This window comes from Chiroxiphia lanceolata, chromosome 2 (genome assembly GCF_009829145.1).
Source record: "Chiroxiphia lanceolata isolate bChiLan1 chromosome 2, bChiLan1.pri, whole genome shotgun sequence".
NCBI classification, from domain to species: Eukaryota; Metazoa; Chordata; class Aves; order Passeriformes; family Pipridae; genus Chiroxiphia; species Chiroxiphia lanceolata.
The window spans coordinates 16,035,030-16,055,686 of NC_045638.1; the positions used below are offsets into that span (position 1 = coordinate 16,035,030).

General features: G+C 42.5%; 2 protein-coding genes across 15 annotated transcripts in view; both read left to right on the plus strand.

Annotated features, from left to right (window-relative positions):
• Window positions 1-1,428, plus strand: part of ADGRG2 (adhesion G protein-coupled receptor G2) — a 64,086-nt gene extending 62,658 nt beyond the window's left edge. For 7 of the 8 annotated variants that reach the window (XM_032680247.1, XM_032680246.1, XM_032680245.1 and 4 more), the window contains one exon: window positions 916-1,428. In XM_032680247.1, coding sequence (XP_032536138.1) covers window positions 916-1,100 — 185 coding nt within the window. In that variant the 3' untranslated portion in view covers window positions 1,101-1,428. The remainder of the gene's footprint in view (window positions 1-915) is intronic. The other variant, XM_032680251.1, reaches the window with a different exon arrangement.
• Window positions 1,429-4,952: 3,524 nt separating this feature from the next.
• Window positions 4,953-20,657, plus strand: part of PHKA2 (phosphorylase kinase regulatory subunit alpha 2) — a 48,227-nt gene continuing 32,522 nt past the window's right edge. For 2 of the 7 annotated variants that reach the window (XM_032677927.1, XM_032677928.1), the window contains exons 1-11: window positions 4,953-5,093; window positions 10,564-10,722; window positions 12,079-12,126; window positions 12,599-12,767; window positions 13,598-13,680; window positions 14,459-14,539; window positions 16,647-16,745; window positions 17,065-17,211; window positions 17,436-17,489; window positions 18,039-18,161; window positions 20,132-20,227. In XM_032677927.1, the coding sequence (XP_032533818.1) occupies window positions 5,016-5,093; window positions 10,564-10,722; window positions 12,079-12,126; window positions 12,599-12,767; window positions 13,598-13,680; window positions 14,459-14,539; window positions 16,647-16,745; window positions 17,065-17,211; window positions 17,436-17,489; window positions 18,039-18,161; window positions 20,132-20,227 (1,137 nt within the window). In that variant the 5' untranslated portion in view covers window positions 4,953-5,015. Of the gene's footprint in view, window positions 5,094-8,941; window positions 8,966-10,563; window positions 10,723-12,078; window positions 12,127-12,598; window positions 12,768-13,597; window positions 13,681-14,458; window positions 14,540-14,574; window positions 14,676-16,646; window positions 16,746-17,064; window positions 17,212-17,435; window positions 17,490-18,038; window positions 18,162-20,131; window positions 20,228-20,657 lie in introns of those variants that run through there. The other 5 variants (XM_032677929.1, XM_032677930.1, XM_032677931.1 and 2 more) reach the window with 5 other exon arrangements.

Here is a 20,657-nt window from a genome sequence, read left to right on the forward strand (position 1 = left end):
TTACCAAAGAATATACGTGTATAGGTAACACAACAAAAGAAAACAAGCAGCAGTCCCGCACCCAAACTGCCTCCGAATACAATTAAGTAGTTTTCGCCTTTCGGCGCAGTTCTAACCAGGGCCAGCAGGGAGCTCGGCTGGGCTCCGGTGGGACCGCACGGAAGGGAGAGGGGGATTCCTCCTGTGGACTCACGCTGTCAGAGGCTCTGGCTGGAACTCCCCTTCCTCGTCAATGGGTGTAAACTGCCACCGGCATGGAGAAGGAGGAGTGTGTGTGTATGGGGGGAAGAACAGCCTTTCCCCTCAAAAGTTCCTCTGCAGATGCTACCGGCTTCTCCCGTGAAATCCGAGGCAAATCTGGGCCGTGGGCAGAACAGGGCGTGAGGGAACGAAGGCGAACTGGGTCCAAAGGCAGCTAGATGACTTGGCCGAAAACAAAATGAATCCCGGAGCTCTTTCTTTTCACACACACACTGTCCCTGAGTCCGGGCAAAAGTGAGGTGCTGTCCCCAGAAGAAAAAAACCAAAACCTCACCTTCCCCTACAGTCTGCTGAAGCCATTAGCTTGGAATGTGGGGGTATTAGCCAGTCCTTTTGTATGTGCTCACTCTGGCCATCTCCTCTCCCTCCCTCGCTCAACACCTTTCTTCCGCAGTGGTAAAGGGAAAAAATTCCAAGCAGGTTTTTTTAATTATTATTTAAAACAAGAAAACCTATGACACTATTGTGCATCTCTCAAATCTCATGGTTTCACGCAGAGAACTATATACAAAATAAGTACTGAAAAATCCACATTTTTTTAATTGTTGCGGGGATAAAATGAGAGTCTATGAACTCTCTTCAGTGACTGAAAAAGCATGGGAGACTTAATTCTGAACCTTTCTCATGCGGGATGCACTGTTTTTGTTTCAACAGGCCACCTTTCCAGTGAGAAGAATGGTGTTCTTTTCAGTGTACAGAATGGTGATGTGTGTCTCCATGACTTTTCAGGCAAACAACTTGTATTTCAAGACAAGGATGATACTGGCAGCCAAGAAAGCCACATCTCACTCAGAAGGACTTCAAAAAGAGGAAGCTTAAATTCTATGGAGAAAATGTGATTTCCTTTTAAACAGCACATTGTTTTACAGTGTGAAGTAGAGTTTAACAGTTTTACATAATGTGAGCACACCAAGAACTGATTTTATTTAATATATGGTACTGGAACTTCAAGGCAGCCATGCAGTGGATTGACAAAGACAATTATTAAAGGAAAAAAAGGAAGCTACTATTTTTACAAGGTCTTGGATGTCAGATTACAGCTGGCACATTTCCATTTTGATTCTCCATCAGAATGGTTTTTTTGAGGTTTTTTTTTTACATCTGAACAAAAGTTTTGTTTAGACTTTTTTCATTACAATTAAGTTTATCTGGTTATAATGCTTAGTAGTATTGTATAGATGTAGAAAGTTACAACTTGTGCATACAAACGATGTTAACTTTCAAAATGTTAGCTACACTGTCCTCAACTTTTTGTACATTGTAGTAGCAAACTCTGTAGTGATGTACATAAACAGAAAAATATCAACCCTTAAGCATCTCAATGATACTTTTATATTTATTTCTTGTAATATAAATATTTCTATGTATAGAAAAATAATTGGTATTTTGTTTTTAACTTTTATTGTAAGTTCATATTTTTCTTTAGTTAATTAACTTTAACAGAATGATACAGAAGTTACTTTGTTGAGTAAGTGGAATCACTTACAGTGGTTTGAATATATTCACTAGAGGGAGAACTGTAAATAACAAACACAATCAGTCTTGAACCTCTAGCAACTTTTTAGTACACCAGAGAGGGATAAAAACTGAATATAATCCAGCTAGAGTGCCATGAATGAGGGAGTGATAAGTAAAGTAGTCAGAGGGTTATTAAATACAACTAAGTTATGTTGTGGCTTGAGTAAGCCCATCAGAATTTTTGCCACTGATTTCAACAGAGTCAGTTTTTGTCTTGAGTGGTGGTTCCAGAGATTAAACACACTGCCATCTCTCATTTGCAATGATGAAAGTAGAGAAGTTTGTGGCTTTTTGGGAAAAAAAATAGAAATAGTAAGTACCAACTGCTATGTTTAGTAGCTGAGAAATTGTTTGCTTCATTGTGTGGCTGTTTCTTAAGGGCAGCTCTTGGGCTATTCTAATGAGTATTTCTGCTTGTGCTTTGGCCCTTGGTTGGCAAACCAAATCCCGAAGCCCTTGCTCAGTAAGTGCTGAAGCAAAATTTCATTCCCCTTGTGATATTTGCCTGATAAAGGCTGGATTTTTGCTCTTCATGCAAAACAACTGAAAGCCCATACAACATTGTGAAGATTCTTCCTGAACAGAAATTAGCCTGAGCCCTGGCTGTATCTCATCTTCCTCACACAGGTGTGTGGCTGTGGCCACTGCTTTTTTAATCTGTGTTCTTGGTCAAAGGCTGGATGCTCCTGGGGCAAGAACTAGAACAAACTGGCACCTGACTGCAGAGTAACAGACCCTGTAAAGGGGGATGTGTGAAGCAGATGCATGTTGAAGGAGAGCAAGGCCTTTGCTTTCCCAGAGGACTCAGCAGGGAGCTCTGAAAACACTCTTCTCAACAAAAAGCATCAGCTAAATGCCTCCTATCTGGGGCTCTGTTGTAGTTCAGCAATTGAACCTCTTCAGTACTCAAACCCTCTTGTGGTTCTGTGGATAACACATGGGTTCTTTCGGTCACCTATATCTAAGATTACTCTGAATATGTTTTTAATGTGAGAATTTAAAGTATTCGTTGTGTTTATCCGCAAGGTTTTAGCTGCATGTTAATAAAAGCCCATCCTGGAATGCTAGTAGCTGGAATGCATTTCTGTGAATGCTTTAACTATTTGGCTAATTGCCTTTGCAGTGTTTCTTGTAAATGTATTTAATGTTCTTATATTTATATTTTCAACTGTAAAAAAAAGTAATAAATTTGCAGCAAATACAACACATAAAATATATAAACTTTGTCTTTTGGATGAATGTGTCATTAATACTGGCCTGTATTACAGTTCTTCAGATTACATGAACTGCACTAACCTCTTGGAGAAAATGCTGACCTAGCTGTTACATTAATTGTCTCTCACATATTTTACCTTTCACAGTTCTAGAAGATTTGGATTTTAGCAGAGAAAACCATGGTAAGTCTGTCCAGCCAATGCCTGTCCAAGTCTGCTGAAGCTCTCCCACAAATATGCTATAAGCAAAAGCACACAGCTGCATTTGGCTTCAGTAGTTAAATTCCCTATGAAAACACATATTCTGCTGTCACTGACCTGCTTGGAATCTTCCTTTTGTTTCTATTTTTTGCACACTAAAACATGTTAGACTTCTTTAAATAATTTTTAAATTATATATTCCTAGGGGTGGGGAGCCCTTTCTGACTTTTCCACTTAAAAGCACGCACATATTGTAGCAAAATTTTGCGCTCACACCAGGGTATTATTTTAGCTCAGTAAATAATCATCATCATTAAACTAGCTGAAAATACCTTTTCACGTTAGGTGTTATGGTATCCTTTTGGTACTTTGTCTGTTGGGCACTGCTAGGAGTTTAGCCATGGCACCCAGAGCTTGGGGAAAGATGCAACTCCTTCCCAGAGCACAGAGTAAAACTCTGTGCATCAACTCGTGGTTAGCAAAGCTAACTTGGGGACATCTGTAAGGAGGTTTTAAGCTTAGTCATAGATAAACAGCAACCTGCCATGTACAACTGGCATCACCTTGCTCAGCAAACCTGTTCCCTCGGTGCAGGCAGTGTCTGTAAGAAGCAGTGCCCTGAAGCAAGGAGCTGGTGTGGAGTTAAGGGGAGTGAACTGGTCCAGGTCTTGGGACAGCACAGCTCTGGCAGATGGAGATGGTGAACCTTCAAGTAATGCCCTGTCCCTTCCTACAGGGTGTGTCTGATATTCGCTGAAGGAACGTATCTCCTTTGAATGCTGTTCTCTCAACCATGGTTGTCAGTTACATAGTCAATGAAGGAAGCACAGCAAGAAAAAGTTACAATATTAAATCTGTTAATGCTGCAATTTCGCGTGAGAAAAAAAAATGGAAAAAAGTCCTTTCTGAAATGAGTGAATCCTGCACCTTCAGCTACTCTGCAACATCTGTTCAGTGCTTCTGCACCCATCCACACTTCACACTCTTTTACTTCCTATTGCCAGGAGCACAGAGGGAAGGTGCTGAAGATTTTGCAACTGTACGTAACACATATTGTGGTTTGTGTTTGTAAACTTCTTGGTTCTATTTGCCTGACATTCCTTATTCCTGCTCCTTGCTCCTGTCAGGGAACTGCAGACTGCGGTCAGGCAAGGGCAAATCAAGTCAGAAGCCTAGCTCCTCAGTGCCCCTCGGGTATGCCTGTGGGAATAGCAGGTTCCTTTCCTTCAGAAATCTCGCAAGTCTTGTTTCTTTGTTGAGTGGGAAAGCCAAGGCTGGGGCTGGGCTGGGATGTGAAAACACCTGATAAAGCCTTGGATTTTTTGCCCTTTTTTTTGTTTTGTTTTGTTTTGTTTTGTTTGTTTGTTTGTTTGTTTTTTTGTTCTTCATTGGATCAGATCTCGGAACTGTGGGGTTTCTTAAGGCTGGGGGGGGGGGGGGGAGAAAAAAGGAAAAAAGCTTCCAATAAGTATTCTGATCTTTTCAATTTTATTTTACGAACTTAGAAGAGGATGGATAAAATCGACTTTGTTTTTAACAGACGCCACATTTTTACAAATGTTTTTGTCCCTTGTCGCGTTACGGCCTCTCCCCTGCTCGGTCCTCGGTCCCCACCACCCCGCGGTGCCCGGTGCTGCCGGGGACAGGAGGCCGGTCCCGCCCCGCCCCGCCGTGAGGGCGGGCTGGCGCTCCCGCCACCGCCCAGGGAAGGAGGGGAGAGGCCGCCGCCGCCATCTCCGGCTGTCCCCGCCCCGATCGCGGCCGGGAGGGGAGCGGGCGGGCCAGGCAGCCGGGCCGGGCAGCCGGGCTGGCCGTGGGGCGATGAGGAGCCGCAGCAACTCAGGGGTGCGCCTGGACGGCTACGCCCGCCTGGTCCAGCGGACCATCCTCTGCCACCAGGTGAGCGCGGCCGCCGCTCCGGGGCGCCTGGTCGGGGCGGGGGCGCCCGGTGCGATGGGGCTGTGATGGGGGGTGCGGGGGAGCTGCCGGGGCCGGTGGCGGCGGGCTGGGTGCAGGAGGGGCACGACGGGGCCGGTGGGAGAACATCCCCCTTCCAGCCGGCGCACGGCCTCCTCCCCTCCGCATCTCCTGTGTCCGCCGGGGGAGGAGCGCGGGGAATGATGAGGCGCTGCGGATCCGGGCGGTGCTCGCTGTCGCTTGTGTACATGCACGCTGGAAAGCGTGTGGAAAATACAGCGAGCCTGAGCCTGCAAATTGTAGTACTTTATAATGATAGTAATGTGTTCGTGGCCATCCCCTCCCACTGAGGGGATATATCTCATTGAGGTCTTCAGCATCCTCACGGGGAGAATCGGAGGGACAAGTTCCGATCTGTTCACGCTTGTGAACAGTGACAGGACTTGAGGAAACGATATGAAGCTGAGTCAGGGGAGGTTTAGGCTGGATATCAGGAAAAGGTTTTTCATCCAAAGGGTGGTTGGGCACTGGAACAGGCTCCCCAGGGAAGTGGCCACAGCACCAAGCCTGACAGAGTTCAAGAAGCATTTTGACAACGCTCTCAGGCATATAGTGTGATGATGTGATTCTTGCGTGTCCTGCACAGGGCCAGGAGTCGGACTCGATGAGTGAGATGATCCCCTTCCAACTCAGTATATTCTTTGATTCTGTGTTATGATAGACACCCACCCGCTGCACACTATACACACTATATATATATATGAATATATATGTACATGCCCACAACACCATTAAGCCCCAGTAACATAAGAGCTCTGAGCAGGGCCTTTGGGCCGTGTCTGTCAGCACAGCTCGGTGTGGATCCGGGACAGCGCAGGGCTCCCTGTGTTCTCCCTGCGGCACGTGTGTGCGGCGGGGCACGTCCCAGAGATTCCAGTCTCTTCTCCCGCTGTTAACACTGCTGGGGCTCTGCTGGTCAGACGGGGCTGCCTGCACATGTGAGCAGTGAAAGAATGAAGATAGCAGAGATGGTTGGGGAAGGCTGTTACTCACCCTGTGCTTTTTGGTCAGTGTAGTGCTCTCTGCTTTGTGTGCTCACTTCACCCAGGTCGGCTCTGAGGACTCACAGTGTGCTGAGCAATGTCATGCTTCGGTTATAACAGTCTAGTACATAAAGATGAGAGCAACAGAGTTACTTGCTCAAATCAGTTACCAAATTTACTTTGTTGCTGAGAGTTTCAAGAAACTGGAAAGCAGTGAAAGAAGACCCAAATCTTCCTAGGTCAGTAAGATTTTTATCATTGACTGCTGTTGTGGGCACAGTGTCCAGACACCTGTGAATTGGTGTTTGTGTACTTGTTATTGTGAACTCTTGTATTTTTAAAAAAAATACAAGAACATCTGGAACATAAGTGGTGTGAAGAGATAATTTTGCTCTCTCGCTATGGGTGCAGATGCTTAGAGTTGTGCTCCTGTCTCTGCCTTTTGTCTGCAGGATGACATTGGGCAAATCACTTTGGCTTCCAGTACCTGCCTTGCTTTCCATTTTTATGAGATGAGGATACTGATAACAGCCTTCATTTAGAAGAGAGATGGAGCCTCTGAGATCAAAGCTCAAACATGCCCCATAAAAACTGTGCCTTAATGATACTAATATTTAACAATAGTAAAAAGGGTAACTAAATGGTAATACAGGAGTTTATATCGGTGACCTAGAATTTTGTAATTGCTATTTACAGTGCTAGGATGAGTGTTTGTGACTGTGTATTGCCTTTTCCACTAAGGGCTTAATGTCTAGGAGACTTCAGAGGTAGAGAAATGAAAGAAAAGTTTTCTTCTGTATGTGGAAAGCAAGCTACAGGCTAGAAGCAAGGCAGAGGGACAGCAATATCACAAGGGGGCCCAGAGAGATGCTTAAGGCATGTTTCTAGATTTTTTTCCTATATCTATACCCTTTATGTTTTTTCACTGCAATACATTGAAAATGTTGTGCTCAGCTGGGTGGAGAGATGCAATGCTTACTTGGGCAAGTTAGGATGGTTGTCTTTGGGCCACATGCAATCCTGACTTCCTTGGTAGCAGAATTATCTGTGGCTGGATGGGCTGGGCTGCTGCATCGCTGCCGCTGGTGCCTCCTTGGTGCCAGGGAGGGGGATTTTAGCCATCAGTTTGACCCAGAGCAGCCTGGCAGAAGAGCCAGAAGGCATTTAAAATGCTTGTGAGGTGTCGCCGCTCAGCACAGGGGTGATGTGTGGCTGTGACCATGTACCTCACACCCACAAGCTGCCAGAGTGCAGACCTGGCACACCAGCTGTGCTGTGATGGAGGGCAGTGACACGCTCACCTTTGTAGGGGTGCAGCAAGGACAACACGTAGTGTGCTGAGAACATTTTGCTTTGATAAGGTGTTTAATACATCAGGAGTCAGGTTTCTCAGAAGCAGCAATTGATCTTGTGTTCATTCCAATCACTCTAAATTGATGTGATTTTAGAGGTAATTTTTAATTCAGAATATGCATATGTGCTACCAGGCACAGGTCCGGACCCTGCACCAGGGTTGACAGTTTTCCATGTGTGGAACTTGCAGGATGGGGTCAGTAGCAAACTTGTTCTCACTTTGCAGATGTTGCATTCTGCTGATCAGTCTCTGCACCATGCACAGTGATAGATATTGTTAAAGGTTGTTCAAGGAGGCTAAGACCAGGCTCCTGTCTGTGTGGGATCTGCCAGCAGTTCCATGTACTCCCAGGGGCAGGGGACAGAGGGATGCTTTGGTGCTGTAGCAGAGCAGACACTGAAGAGCATCATTAGAAGGATGTTCTCAGCTGCTTATTACAGCTCTTAAATTGAAGGAGATAAGACAAAATGTGAATCTTAAGATATGCCCATAAAATAGTAAAACTTAACATCTGTGTACATTTTAAATATTGGTACAGTACTATAAGTGGAAAGCATATGGAACTGATAAGGAAAGCACATCTGTCATACTTTTATGATTAAGCCCAACTGTGTTACATCTGGTTTCACACAAGCAAGCTATCTGCAGGCTTTGCTAGAGCTTACATAAGTTTTCATCTGATAGATCAATGAGACAGGTGCAAATTAAATAGATTTTCAGCAAGATGCCAAATGTGGGCTTATTTGTTTTGCTGGTCTGGTTAGAACCCCGTTGGGTTTGTGCCTGTACAGCTGAAGTTCTTATTAGTGCCTGCTGCCCTGTAGGAACTGGTATGTTTTGTGGTTTGGGTTGCTGGAGGGTTTTTTGTCTCCAGATTAAGAGACAGATTTAAAAATAGGATTGGGCATGATACAACAGTTTAAAGTCTTAGTCCAGCAATCAGCTTTCTGTTGCAGCACTCTCAGCTGAGAGCCCATGGGTGCTGGTAAAATTCTTTGCTCTGTGGATCTGTATGTGCAGTGTGATTTGCAGGATGAGACCTGCTAGTCCAATTAGCAATCACTGCATAGATGTAATGCTTTCAAGTACTAGTTGAGCTAAAATCCCTTTGACATCTGTGGGATTAAGTGCACTCAGTGTTTCTCTTCAGTTCTTTAGCAGCTTGTAAGTGCTGTAGTTTTCATATGGTGTCAGCAGGTAACAGAAGCAAATAATTAAAGTTTTTAAGAGTAAACACTTTCCAAAAAATTCAGAGCAAAACCACTTAAAATATTAATTCATGTATTGTGTTGTTCTGCTAACAGTCTGAATGTGCATGAGGAAAGACATTAATGTGTTGTCAGTCCATGAGAAGCAGCCCCAGTGTGCCCCAAAAGCCGGGACCATCTTGTAGAGGAACCAAAGGTTCTGAAATGGTGATAGCTGCCCTTGGATGTGTTTAATACAGCCTCTTGAAGGTAGGCAGGTCCCTCCCTGGGAGCTGAAAAGTCTTTTAAAGTCTTGCATGGGCCATTTTTCTGGGATTTCCATTTTGGTACCCAGAGACATTTTTATTTTTCAACTGGCAGCCAGCCCAGCATTGAGTGGGGAAAAATAAACCAAAAGGATCATTTCTCAGACAGCAAGGTGATCTCTATTAAGCCAGGGCTGCAGGTGCATAGACATTTGTTGTCCTGCATGGGAGGGAGAGAGAGAACTAAAGTGCTAAAAATGCTGGGAATACGCTGTCTGCCTCTTCAGATCCTGGGTTTTGTCCTGTGGGCACAGTGCCGAACTGGGACCGAGGTTTCCTTTTTTGCTTGCACACTTGTTCTTCTGTTACTCCTTGCTTGACTTTTCAAGATCAAAATGACGATTTTTAAGCTGTTTGCATTCATATGTGCTACTTTCCCCATCAAACAGGTGAGTAAGGAGTCCTTCAGTTGTTACTTGGTTTGTGGAGACCGTGCTGAGGAGGGACTGTTTCAGCAGAGCCACATCTCTACTGTCAGGGAGCCACTGAGCGCTGCTGTATTTAAACCATAACAATAGGGCAGACTGTGCCCAGTCACGTCTGTCAGGCTGTCACCTCTGTGGTGTTCAGTGGTCACATGCAAAGCCCAGGAAATTGTAACTGAAGCTTCTCCCCCTCAAGCTGGCTTCTTAAAAATAACTGTGGAAGGAGTTGAGTGAACAGTGTGTGGGAGAAATGACAAATTGGTGTATGTATTCTTTTAAATCTTACTCATCTTTATTATTGTAATCTTTGCCCCTCACGTCAGCCCTGGCAACTGGTCTTCATTCACTGAAATTTTCTGTAAAGGCTTAATTTGACTGAAACGTCTATCGACCTTTTCCTTCTTTGCCTCATTTTTTTATTAGTGCAGAACATACAGCCGAGAAAGAGTCTTAAAAATTATGGATAGTGAAGTGATGGGAATCAATGATGCAATGAAAAATTTAATGGAGTATTTGGGGGTGCAGGAGGCTACTCACTATGCTGCTTTTCAACACCTTCAGAATTTGTCTTTCTGTACTTTTTCCAAAGGAGAATATAAAAAGGCTTTGCATGCATTCATTTAGCTGTCATAAACCCAGCAGGCAGATATGCAGAAACACTTTTTTAATCTCCTAGAAGTAGTGGTTTTTTACTTCCTCGAGATTATGTCAGAGATCAGATGCATAGAAAAGAATGTATTCCAGACTGAATTTCTAGTGTTGACTGGTACTCTCTTTTCCTCACAAATATCTAAAATTTAAATTCCTATTTCCTCAATGTATTTAGAATTTCACTCAGTTACTTACCTAACAGTCCTGTGTGGATGAGAATGCCCAGCTGGATACTGTAAGTTTTACATCCTGAAGTGTTCAAATGAATTTTACATTTCACTAACATGAGCTTGGGAAAGAAAGATGGGACCTCACTTCTGTTGTGAAATTGTGAGCAGCTACAGTGTGCAATCAGCGTGAAATCATGTTTATTTTGTTACCCTTTAATACAGAAAGAAGTGGTGCTTCTTAATGGATGGGACTTCAGGTAGCAATATTTGTTCTTTATTCCTTCTGCCGTGGTTAGAATCCAGTTACGGGGCTGCTTTCAGCCGGTGCAGACCATAAAGATGCCTGGGTTCGGGACAACGTCTACAGCATCCTGGCCGTGTGGGGGCTGGGAATGGCTTATCGGAAGAACGCGGACCGGGACGAGGATAAGGCCAAAGCCTACGAGCTCGAGCAGGTTTGTCAAAGTTTGGCATAAACCAGTTATACTGTTTGTTTTTTTCATGCAGTGGTGTTTTTGAAGAGTGCATTGGCGCTGCTACTGTGTCTGGGGTCTGGCAGGGTTTTCCCAGTTTGGAGTACATGTCTTGTTCCAGTGACAGCAACATCCATGCAGCGTGTGGTGTGCAGTATCCCTGGCAACCTTCTGGCAAGCAGGATTTGGAGAACTGCATGGCAGAGAGGCTAACATCTCAATTAAAATGCAAACAGAACAAAAACGTGTAGGAGTCAAACTTCCATCTGTTGGCCAATTGTTGAAAATTAGGCTTCTGAGAGACTTTGTGCCCAGATTTACAAGCCTGTCCCTCATGAGTTGTATTGTAGAGCAGAAAATCAGGCCTAGGTTGCTCGGATCCTATGGTAGCAATCTATCTGCTAGGCTGTTCTTCCCTGTAAGGATGAGCATGCCATTTAAAGTAGCCGTCTTCGGAATGTGCACTTGTGTCATCTCATGGAGGTCGTACATGGTGTGTAGATGTGTTTGATCAATCCAGAGAAGATAACTCTCCAAACTGGTAAGACTCGTGCTGGAGAATTGGAAGGGGAGGTAACTCCCACAGTTAATTTCTTTACTTGCAGCTGGGAAAGTGGATATTAGAAGTGAGAGTGCAGAGATGGGTTGAATGACAAGTGAGGGATTATGGTGCCAGTGTCCTGCTGGCATTTTGAAGTCACTGGGTGAATTTTTTGCTAACATGTCCTGCTCAAACCAGGGAGATCTGTGGTGACAGAATAACCTTGGTTCTGCATGATCATATTTTGAGGCTATAGCTTTTGGGTAAAAAGATGGGGTTGATTTCTTTATTTAAGGCAAAATCTTGTACTTCTCTACATTCACATGTATGGCCCTTTCTTTACACCAGTCACCTGCTTTCTGTTGTACTGTATAAGGAGTGGAAGAAGCTTTACAGGTCTTCCAGTCATGTCAATGTCTTGCAGTCACCTATCAGTGTTCCCTGTATCTGTCACTGTAAAAATAATAATAATAATAATAACAATAATAATGATAATTATAGGACAGAGAATTCCTCTTATTTCCTTAGCTGGATAGAAGGACCACAGAGAGTTGTTCCACTGTTTAGAGAGGGCCTTTGGGAAAAGATTTGTTCTTCTAGGTAGGGGTGTAGGAATAAAAATTGATGAGTGTATTAAAAAAAAAAAGCATGTAGAGCATTTTGGGAAAATACACATTTTTTTTACCTTTGGCAGGATCTAAGTAGAGGGTGTGAGCTTTATCACTTTTGAATGTTGTTTGTACCAGCTGATGAGGCTGACCACGTGAGGGTGTCACTGGTGTGTTTTGTTCTTGCAGAATGTTGTGAAGCTGATGCGGGGACTCTTGCAGTGCATGATGAGACAGGTAATGTCATAGGTATGAGTTGAATTAGTATGTGTTGTATTTATAAAGCATTTCATTGAAGCATATATTTGCTATGTCTTCTGTAGAGTGACTATTTTTGCATGTGTGTAGATGGTGGTGTGGGGAATCTTTTTAAAACTGTTGAGCAAAACTCTGATCTTGCTTGCACTTTTTTGAGATTGTGCTTGTAGCAAATCAGTTTTGCCTTTGCAAACTGATTTTCACCAAGATGCACACCTGTAGTTTAGATATGAACTCAACAAGGTAATTTCATCTTATTCTTTCCTGTAGAAATGTGGATTTAACTGGAGTCTAAAGTCAGAGTTGTGTTTAAGCACTCTGATCAATCAAAATACATTGAAGTGAGGTAACAGGAATTAGAGCCTCAAGTTTCTCCTCATCTAAGAAAAGTTGTAATTTTGAAATAGTTCTTCTGAAATGTTTCAACTTTGAGCTTTGTGGTATTTTTTAGGTAGATAAGGTAGAGAGGTTCAAACGCACACAGAGTACCAAAGACTGCCTCCATGCCAAGTATAACTCTGCAACTTGTGCCACAGTGGTTGGGGACGACCAGTGGGGGCATCTGCAAGTGGATGCAACTTCCCTTTACCTGCTCTTCTTGGCACAGATGACTGCATCAGGTAAGCAGAAGATATTTTTGCCTTTTGTTGCAGTCTTTTTCTATTCTAGCATTCATTTAAAAAGGAAAAATAAAGTAGTAACAAGCTTTAAAGACCTTTAAATAATTATAACTCAGAAGTAGTGTTTTTCTGGAAAAGAGATAGGACTTACTTAGGATTTCATGTTTATAGTAACTGGCAGTGTCTATTCCTTTAATGATTACTGGCATACAAATATATGAGATATTGAGAGTCATGTCAGAGAAGTCTCATGTTTAAAGATAGTGTCCTGATGGACAACCAAGTTTCTTCAGAGAGTGGCGACATCAAATCAGGTGCCACTTTGTGCCATCTGTTCCTTTTCTTACTGGTGCAGTTTTATCTTGTGTTCCTCTCTACTGCGCTCCTCATGTGAGGATAAGGATTTGTTTCCTTACATATTTTTCTGCCCTTGGAGACCCTTGAAGTTGACCCCTTCCTAGTGTGCACCTGTTCATCCTGGAGTTCCTCAATAGAGCAGTAAGCAGGCAGAGGGGTGGGGAGCTGTGGGTATTGGTATGCACTGCTCTGAAGAGCCAGAGCTGACTCAGATGTCTCTGCTTTGTACCCACTGTCTGAATGCCACCCCTACAGGAGTTCTTTGAAACCGTATGTATTAGTGGCATTTGAAGTATTTTGTCAGTAGCAAGTATTGAGGTTTGCTGCCTGACCCATTGAAATCAGTATGAGTTTTTCCTTTGATTTCAGTGGGCAGTAGTTGGTAGCAAATAAACAAAAGCAAGAAACTTATTGAAGAGTAAATATTTCAGTTCTGATGCAGTATAATTAATCCCTTCCCTTCTTTTAATCAGGGTTACGTATTATCTTCACCCTTGATGAGGTTACCTTTATTCAGAATCTTGTCTTCTACATAGAAGCTGCCTACAAAGTTGCTGTAAGTAGTTATTTATATGTAAATCATCTCAATGCTGCTCAGGTTTACGTGGAAAATTATTTATTTTTGGAGAAGGAAAACAGGGTCTTGCTTTTTCCATGAGAAGGTATCAGAACCTGTCAGTACTTTACACTGTGAGCAGCATCTTTGGAGATGTTGGGAGGACTGTGGAGGATTTGCTGCTGCGTGGGTGAGGTATACCTGTTCTGTCATAATAACAGAGAGGTTTTTAATTGATAAGGACTCTTTCTGCTGTGCCTTTTGCAACCAGACTCGTGTCTATCTCGTATTGGCCTTTTTAGCCACCAGCGCGCTTGTAACAAACGTGGTAGAGCCCTCCCCAAATCTTTGTCTGCGAAACCCAGCCATGATGATGATGATGAATAATATTTCCTGATGTCTAATTAAAATCTTCTGGGCCTTTCTAAAAAGAGCAGGATGGTAGCAAGTGTTCCGGAAAGTGATGAGTTGAGGGGACACAGGGAGAAACATGTACAGGGGGAGGGATAAAGGGCTTTGTGTGTTTTGTGAAGGCAGTGATTCATGACTGTATACCTGATCCTGCCAGAGTAGACTTTTATGTGCTGCTCTTTAAACATGAGCAGGGTCTCTTTGGAGACTTAAAGCCCCTTTTCTTCCCTTCTTTTTTTCTTTTTTTTTTGAAGGCCAATTATAAGCTAATTTCATGCAGGAGTCTGGATTTGTTGTGGGGCAAGGGGGGGGAAACATTGTGTTTGTATATAATAATGCCATTTTTTTCTTGATGATGTTGTTGCAGGATTATGGAATTTGGGAACGTGGTGATAAGACAAACCAGGGCATCCCTGAACTGAACGCAAGCTCCGTAGGGATGGCCAAAGTGAGAATGTCTTCCTGACACCTCCTTCGTGGCTGTTGTGTTGTGCTGAAGGGCTCTGTCAAACCTGATTGCTCCCTTTGCACAGTCTTCTTGGCCACTGCAATAGCTAACTGATTGTGTAAGAATTCTTGTTTGGGTGTGAGTGAGTATTTTTTAGCGTAAAATCTTTGGGATAATGGCTCTCATTGAAGAACCTCAGCACAGTTGTTCCAGGGATTGCAAGTAGGGTACCAGATTCATTGAACTGTGAATCTAATAGATTCAGTAAGGTGCAGTCTCATAAAGTAGCCTCTGGTTTTCTTTCCCTCTTTCTTAATTCTCCAACCCCAGTATCATATGTGATGTTTTCATGGTAAGATTAAATCTGATGTAAATTCTGGAAAACAGCAGACTATTAGTCTAAGAAATTCTTCACAAGTAATTCAGAAAGAAAAATAAATGAAGATGTACTTTAAAAAAAAGTGGATATTTCTCGTTCCCCCATAGCACAAGGTCACAGAGATACTAAAAGAAGTTCTGAAGACCATAAATGTAAATGTGTAATCAACAACTACCTTTTCACTTGGTGTCTGGAGGACTGGCAGAAGACAAAGATCATTAAGGTCAAAGGTGTATTTGCATTTCAGCAGGGTTTGTTAGTTACCAAGATCTTGGTAACTGGCTGGTCTTGGCCCCACAGTTTAGTTGAACAGTGATGGGGCAGTGTCTGTCAGGGCAGTTGTTCCTTAGATGTCCACTGTGAGATTTTTTACCCTGAACATTCTGGTGTGGTCTCTGTGTGACATCCAGACCTGTTGATGTCGAGATGATCTGCAGAACTCACTGCACAACTTCGCTTCTCTGGAGATCTGAGTTCAGTAGAAGTGCTGTTTCAGGTGGGAACTGGTGGGGGGCACAGTGAAGGGCCTGCTGCAGAAGTTGAGGTAGATGCTCTTTGTTTTAAATGTGCTTCTGGAATTCTGTCCCATACCTGCTTTGTGTGGGTACCCATGGCAACAGCACAGCACAGAGCATATGCCTTTGAGTGGTTCTCAGAACCTTTTCTGCACCATTAAAACTGTCCCTGGTCCCAGCTATCAGTTCCTCAACAGGACTTTCTGCCACTGTCAGGAGCATCTGCTGCTGTAGTGCTGGTCTAGAGAGAGGGGCTCTGCAGAGGCAGTAAACCCATCTTTGTGTTGGAATAAGAAAAATATCCTTGCTCCTCTGCAGAGAGATAAGGAAAGCTGCCCTGTGTGATCCTTCCTTTGTCAGAGAAGCTGCATGTCCATGAAACTGCAGGACAAAAACAGACACAAGAGCAACAATTCAGTGTTACTACAATCCTATGAATATGCATTTCAGAGGAAGGCTCTGCTAGCCTGGCCCTGGTCATCCAGTCCTTTCTCTTTTCCTGCCGCACTCCCTATGTGGTGCTGCACATCCCAATTCTTCAAAGTCAGGTTTTGTAGCCTGCTAGGTTAAAGTAGGATTGTCAAAACTGAGTCAGTGTTTGGGCTGATAGTGTCTTCACCAGGCAAATGCACTATGGCCAAGAGGTATGAGATGTAGTGATTCACCTGTTGGCATGGAGCACTGTATGCCTCAGTTGGCTGTGGGGAGATCAGACATCTCACTTCTCTTCTGCTCGGGAAGTGACGGTATCAGAGAGGTGCTGAAGGTCTCTTCTTAAAGGGGTCAGCCTTTGCTGATTCTGGGTTGCCTTGAACAAGCCTTCCTCTTTGAGCAGTTCTTCAGGCAGGAGGAGGGAAAGGACACTGAATGGGCGTTATTTTGGAATGTAGGACAGGACGTGACATTTATAACTAAGTACTTCACTGTTTAGCTGATGTCTCAGTGGAAGCCCAGCTCCCCATTGTTTTGCATTGCCTTTAAATTGTAAGAAGGATCACCAGCACATCAATCATGTATCCAGCTAGTGGAAAGACAGAAATATTTACTTTTTCTAAAATATTGCCAAGCTTCCCTTTAAATAAAAAATGTCTGTGGAGCAAAGTTATGTCTTATATAAACTCCATCAGAGGATAAGCACAGGTGCTATGGTGTATACTTGGTTTAAAAGGTATCTATCTAATGATTTTGGTTTGTGGTTTGCTTTTCTTTGAAGGCTGCCTTGGAAGCAATTGATGAACTAGATCTTTTTGGAGCTCATGGAGGACACAAATCAGTGATTCATGTTCTTCCTGATGAAGTAGAACACTGTCAGGTAAAATTAGTCTTCTCTTTCATTTGCTAGGGGAAAACCTAACCCTCTCCCTTTTGTTTTTAAATGGAATGTTGATTAACTGAACCAAGAACTGAATGTAATACGGATGGCTGCAGGCTATGCTGTTCACCCTGTTCTAGTAGATCATGAGAAACTGAGTGTTGTGAAGCATTCGCATTCTAACTTGTTTAAAAATAACTATGCAGAGAGTTCTCTGTCAGTTTGCAAATAATATAGTCTGTTCCATTTACACTTGACATAGTCTTTTGAAGTATGTAAATTGTTTCACATCCGTTTCTTCTATTCTTGTTTTGTTCAGTCTATTCTATACTCCATGTTGCCAAGGGCATCCACGTCAAAGGAGATAGATGCTGGCCTTCTCTCTATTATTTCTTACCCAGCTTTTGCAGTGGAGGATCTAAACCTTGTTAATGTAACCAAGAGTGAAATCATATCCAAATTGCAGGTAAGAATTTCCTTTATTTTTGTTTTACAGAAAGAAAGAGAAACAGAACCTCTCTTTCTTAATCAAAAATTCTGATTAAACAAGGGTTGCCAGACTTGGTTCATCTGTGCCTGGAAGAGAGGAAGGAAAATCTCGAAGTGACCCTTAAATCTCAGCTCTTGTTATGTGAGTCTGTGAGGAAGAACAGTATGTGTAATTTTCTGTAATTTTGTGTGTTTTTACAGGGCCGCTATGGCTGCTGTCGCTTTCTCCGAGATGGTTACAAGACACCCAGAGAGGTACTTCTGATGTGTATTTTCAGTAGGCATTAGGAAGAATTTTATCTCTTCTTTATAGACATACTTTGTCTTATTTACATGAAGGAGTAAAGTTCTCCATCACTGCTAAGACATCTTAGTGGATTTGGAGGTAATCCAGGTATCCACCCTAGAAATGACACATATGTGAAGGAGGCTAAGGGTTTGAAAACCATTTATTAAGGACAAAATGTAATTAATAATTCTGTAAGAAATTGATCCTTAGATATGCTTATGGTGTCTAAGCAGAAGCAGTGTCCCTGAAGCGTTTCAAAATATCTTTGAACTGAGGCAAAGCCAAGATTACTTGGTGACACATTCTGAGACTAGGAAGGGACAATTTGTCTAGGAAAACATTAAATGAGTTTGAGGCTGAATGTAAAAAAGCAAGGAGACTGCATGGAAACTATTTCTGGTGGGTTTATTGGTTTCTAGGTTTTAATTACTTGTATGAAACAGGCTACCATTATGATTGGAATATGGGTGACTAAATTAGCACTGTGAATAAACAAGTGGTTTTGAATTTTTTAGGATCCAAGTAGGCTACACTATGATCCTGCTGAGCTCAAGCTCTTTGAGAATATTGAATGTGAGTGGCCAGTATTCTGGACATACTTCCTAATTGATGGAATATTTAATGAGGACAAAATTCAGGTGAGAAAAGAGAAATTGCTTTCAAATTGCAAAGCCATTTACTCACGGTACTTTGGAACTTTGCTCCGTGTTTATTTTGGGTATCAGTTGGATAGCATGGAAATAGTCTTCAGCCATTCTCACCTTCCTGGGGAGTTCATGACACGATAGAGGCAGCAGGGTTGTACACACTGGGGCCTTGTTGCCCTATCCCTGCCAGGCTGAGTGGTTCTGTTAGCTGGTGTGGTAAAACTGGGCTGAACAGGGTTTATATGCCTAGTTTTGTCTTGTCACCAACCTCAATGCCCCTTTCGCAATTACTTCAGGATGAGAGAGGCTTCTTTTCCCCAGCCTCTGTGGCTTGGCTGCTGAGAACAAGATTCATACTACTTTAAGTCCTGTTGTATATTCAGAGAAATTTGGGGTTGCCTTATGAGGAGCCATTTCATTTTTACTAGTTCCATAATTCACTTCATGCCATTACTGTGTCAAGCACCCAGTGGTCAGGGCAGCTAAATTGGTTGTAGCCCTCCAAAGGTTATGGTGGCACGTGGGGAGTGTTGGTGAGTTAAAGAGCAGCAAGTAACCAGGACTAAATATATTCAGATCGGACCTTCTGTGGATTGGTGGCTTGAAAGAATTAAAAAATAAATGTGATTTAAAATCACCTAGTGTGCAGAGAGACAGGAGATCGCTAAACTCCTTAAAAAATAAAATGACATCAGAAACAAAACAGAGAATTTTGGACCAAAAAGCCTTCTTTCTGTACCAGATGTTGCAAATCAAGTGAAATACTTACTGACACTAGAAATGTAAAATGTTTCCTGAACACAGTAAAAATGTGTTTTTACTGTGAAATGGTGAAGAGAGAAATGACATCATTTCATAAGGGGGGAAATCAGAAAGTTTACTGAAACTTCAGTCCTGTCAATAAAATAGCACTTCATGAAGCAGTCTCTAGAACTTAGGTGGATTATCTGGGGCAGTATGTACCTGTTTGCTTTTATGTTGTGCAGACAGGCTGTGCTAGGGCATGGTTAGGGCAATTACTCCTGGTTTCCACTGTTTAAACATAGCTGAATGAGTCACTGAGACACTCAGATGAGTGTCTAGTCTTCCCCAGTTACTGCTGCAATTCTTAGAAAAACAAGCACCCCGAGGACTCAAAAAGAGTGGAGAAGGACAGGATACTGAAAATGTGAGTGTACCATAATGTGAAGCCGTGGGTTCATTACTTTGTGTGGTCCCCTGTACTCAGAAATAGCAGAAATAGGGTCTCAGAGTCAGGTACTGTTAGTGCTTGAAAACAGTTTCCCTCTAAGTAAAAAATTGGAATGGGATAATTGAGAAATGGAACAAATAAGGAATCTGGTAAAACGAAAATATATTACCTGTTCTTTATTTTGTATCAGTCTGCTGCTTGTGTTCGTAATTTGTTGTCTAACCACACAAGAAGATGATTTTCTGTTCAGTGAACTTAGATATTTTTAAACAGTTTAAATCAGTTTTAAGCTTTCCATGGGACAAATTTTTAAGCAAATCAGTCAAGAGAAACTGATTTCCCAATCCTGCAAAGCGGAATTCAGTAAGTCATAGGCAATATGCATGGCAGAAAGCTGACAATTTATACACCTTGCACTCTTATGGATATTGGCAGTCTGATGCCCATGTCCTGCATTGTCATCCATTGCAAATTTCATGTAGGACTTGTTCCAATGACTTCTTTATAGGGATGTGTTAGACATTTTGTGCTGCAGCGGTACATTACAGATTAAAGACGAGTGTTCATATTTCTAAGGCTGATCATATTGAGATGCAGGAACAGTCTCTGATAATTTGAACCCTGTTCTTCCATCAGTAAGTCATGATCCTCCCCCTTTTTTTAATATATATGAATATTCATTAGAAAAGTATACTAAAACTTTAACTTTATTGTTTCAGTTTTGCTGACTGTAATGTGAATTCTTACTCTTATTTAAAAATATTTCCAGGTACAAGAGTACAGAGAGGCTCTGGAAGGAATACTTATTAGAGAGAAGAATGGATTAGTGCTAATGCCTGAACTGTATGCAGTCCCTCCAGACAAGGTATTGTGAAAATGCAGCATCCAATTCGGAGTGCAAAGTAGAGATAGCAAGAGGAATGGTTTTATAGTTTTTCCTGTATCTGATAAATCTAAATGAGCAATAAAGAAAGACTACTGCACATTATTTGAAAAAGTAAGAGACCTCTCACAGCTCCTGCTGAGAAATGGTAAATTTTAGGCTTCCACATTGCCCCATTTCTTCCTTGGAAATCTGAGTGTCTGTGAAAATATTAGAGCATGTCTAAAATTTTACATGCTTATAGGAAGATACACATTTAAGAATTGTTGATACTGACTTAGGAACTCAAGCTCAATGAAGAAATAAAGCATAGACTGTCTTTTCTGTCTAGTCTATTGATTGATTGTGGTGCTCTTTTCCAGAGCTTGTATGGGAGACAGAAACAGGCTTCAGATGGATTGGGATTTGGGCT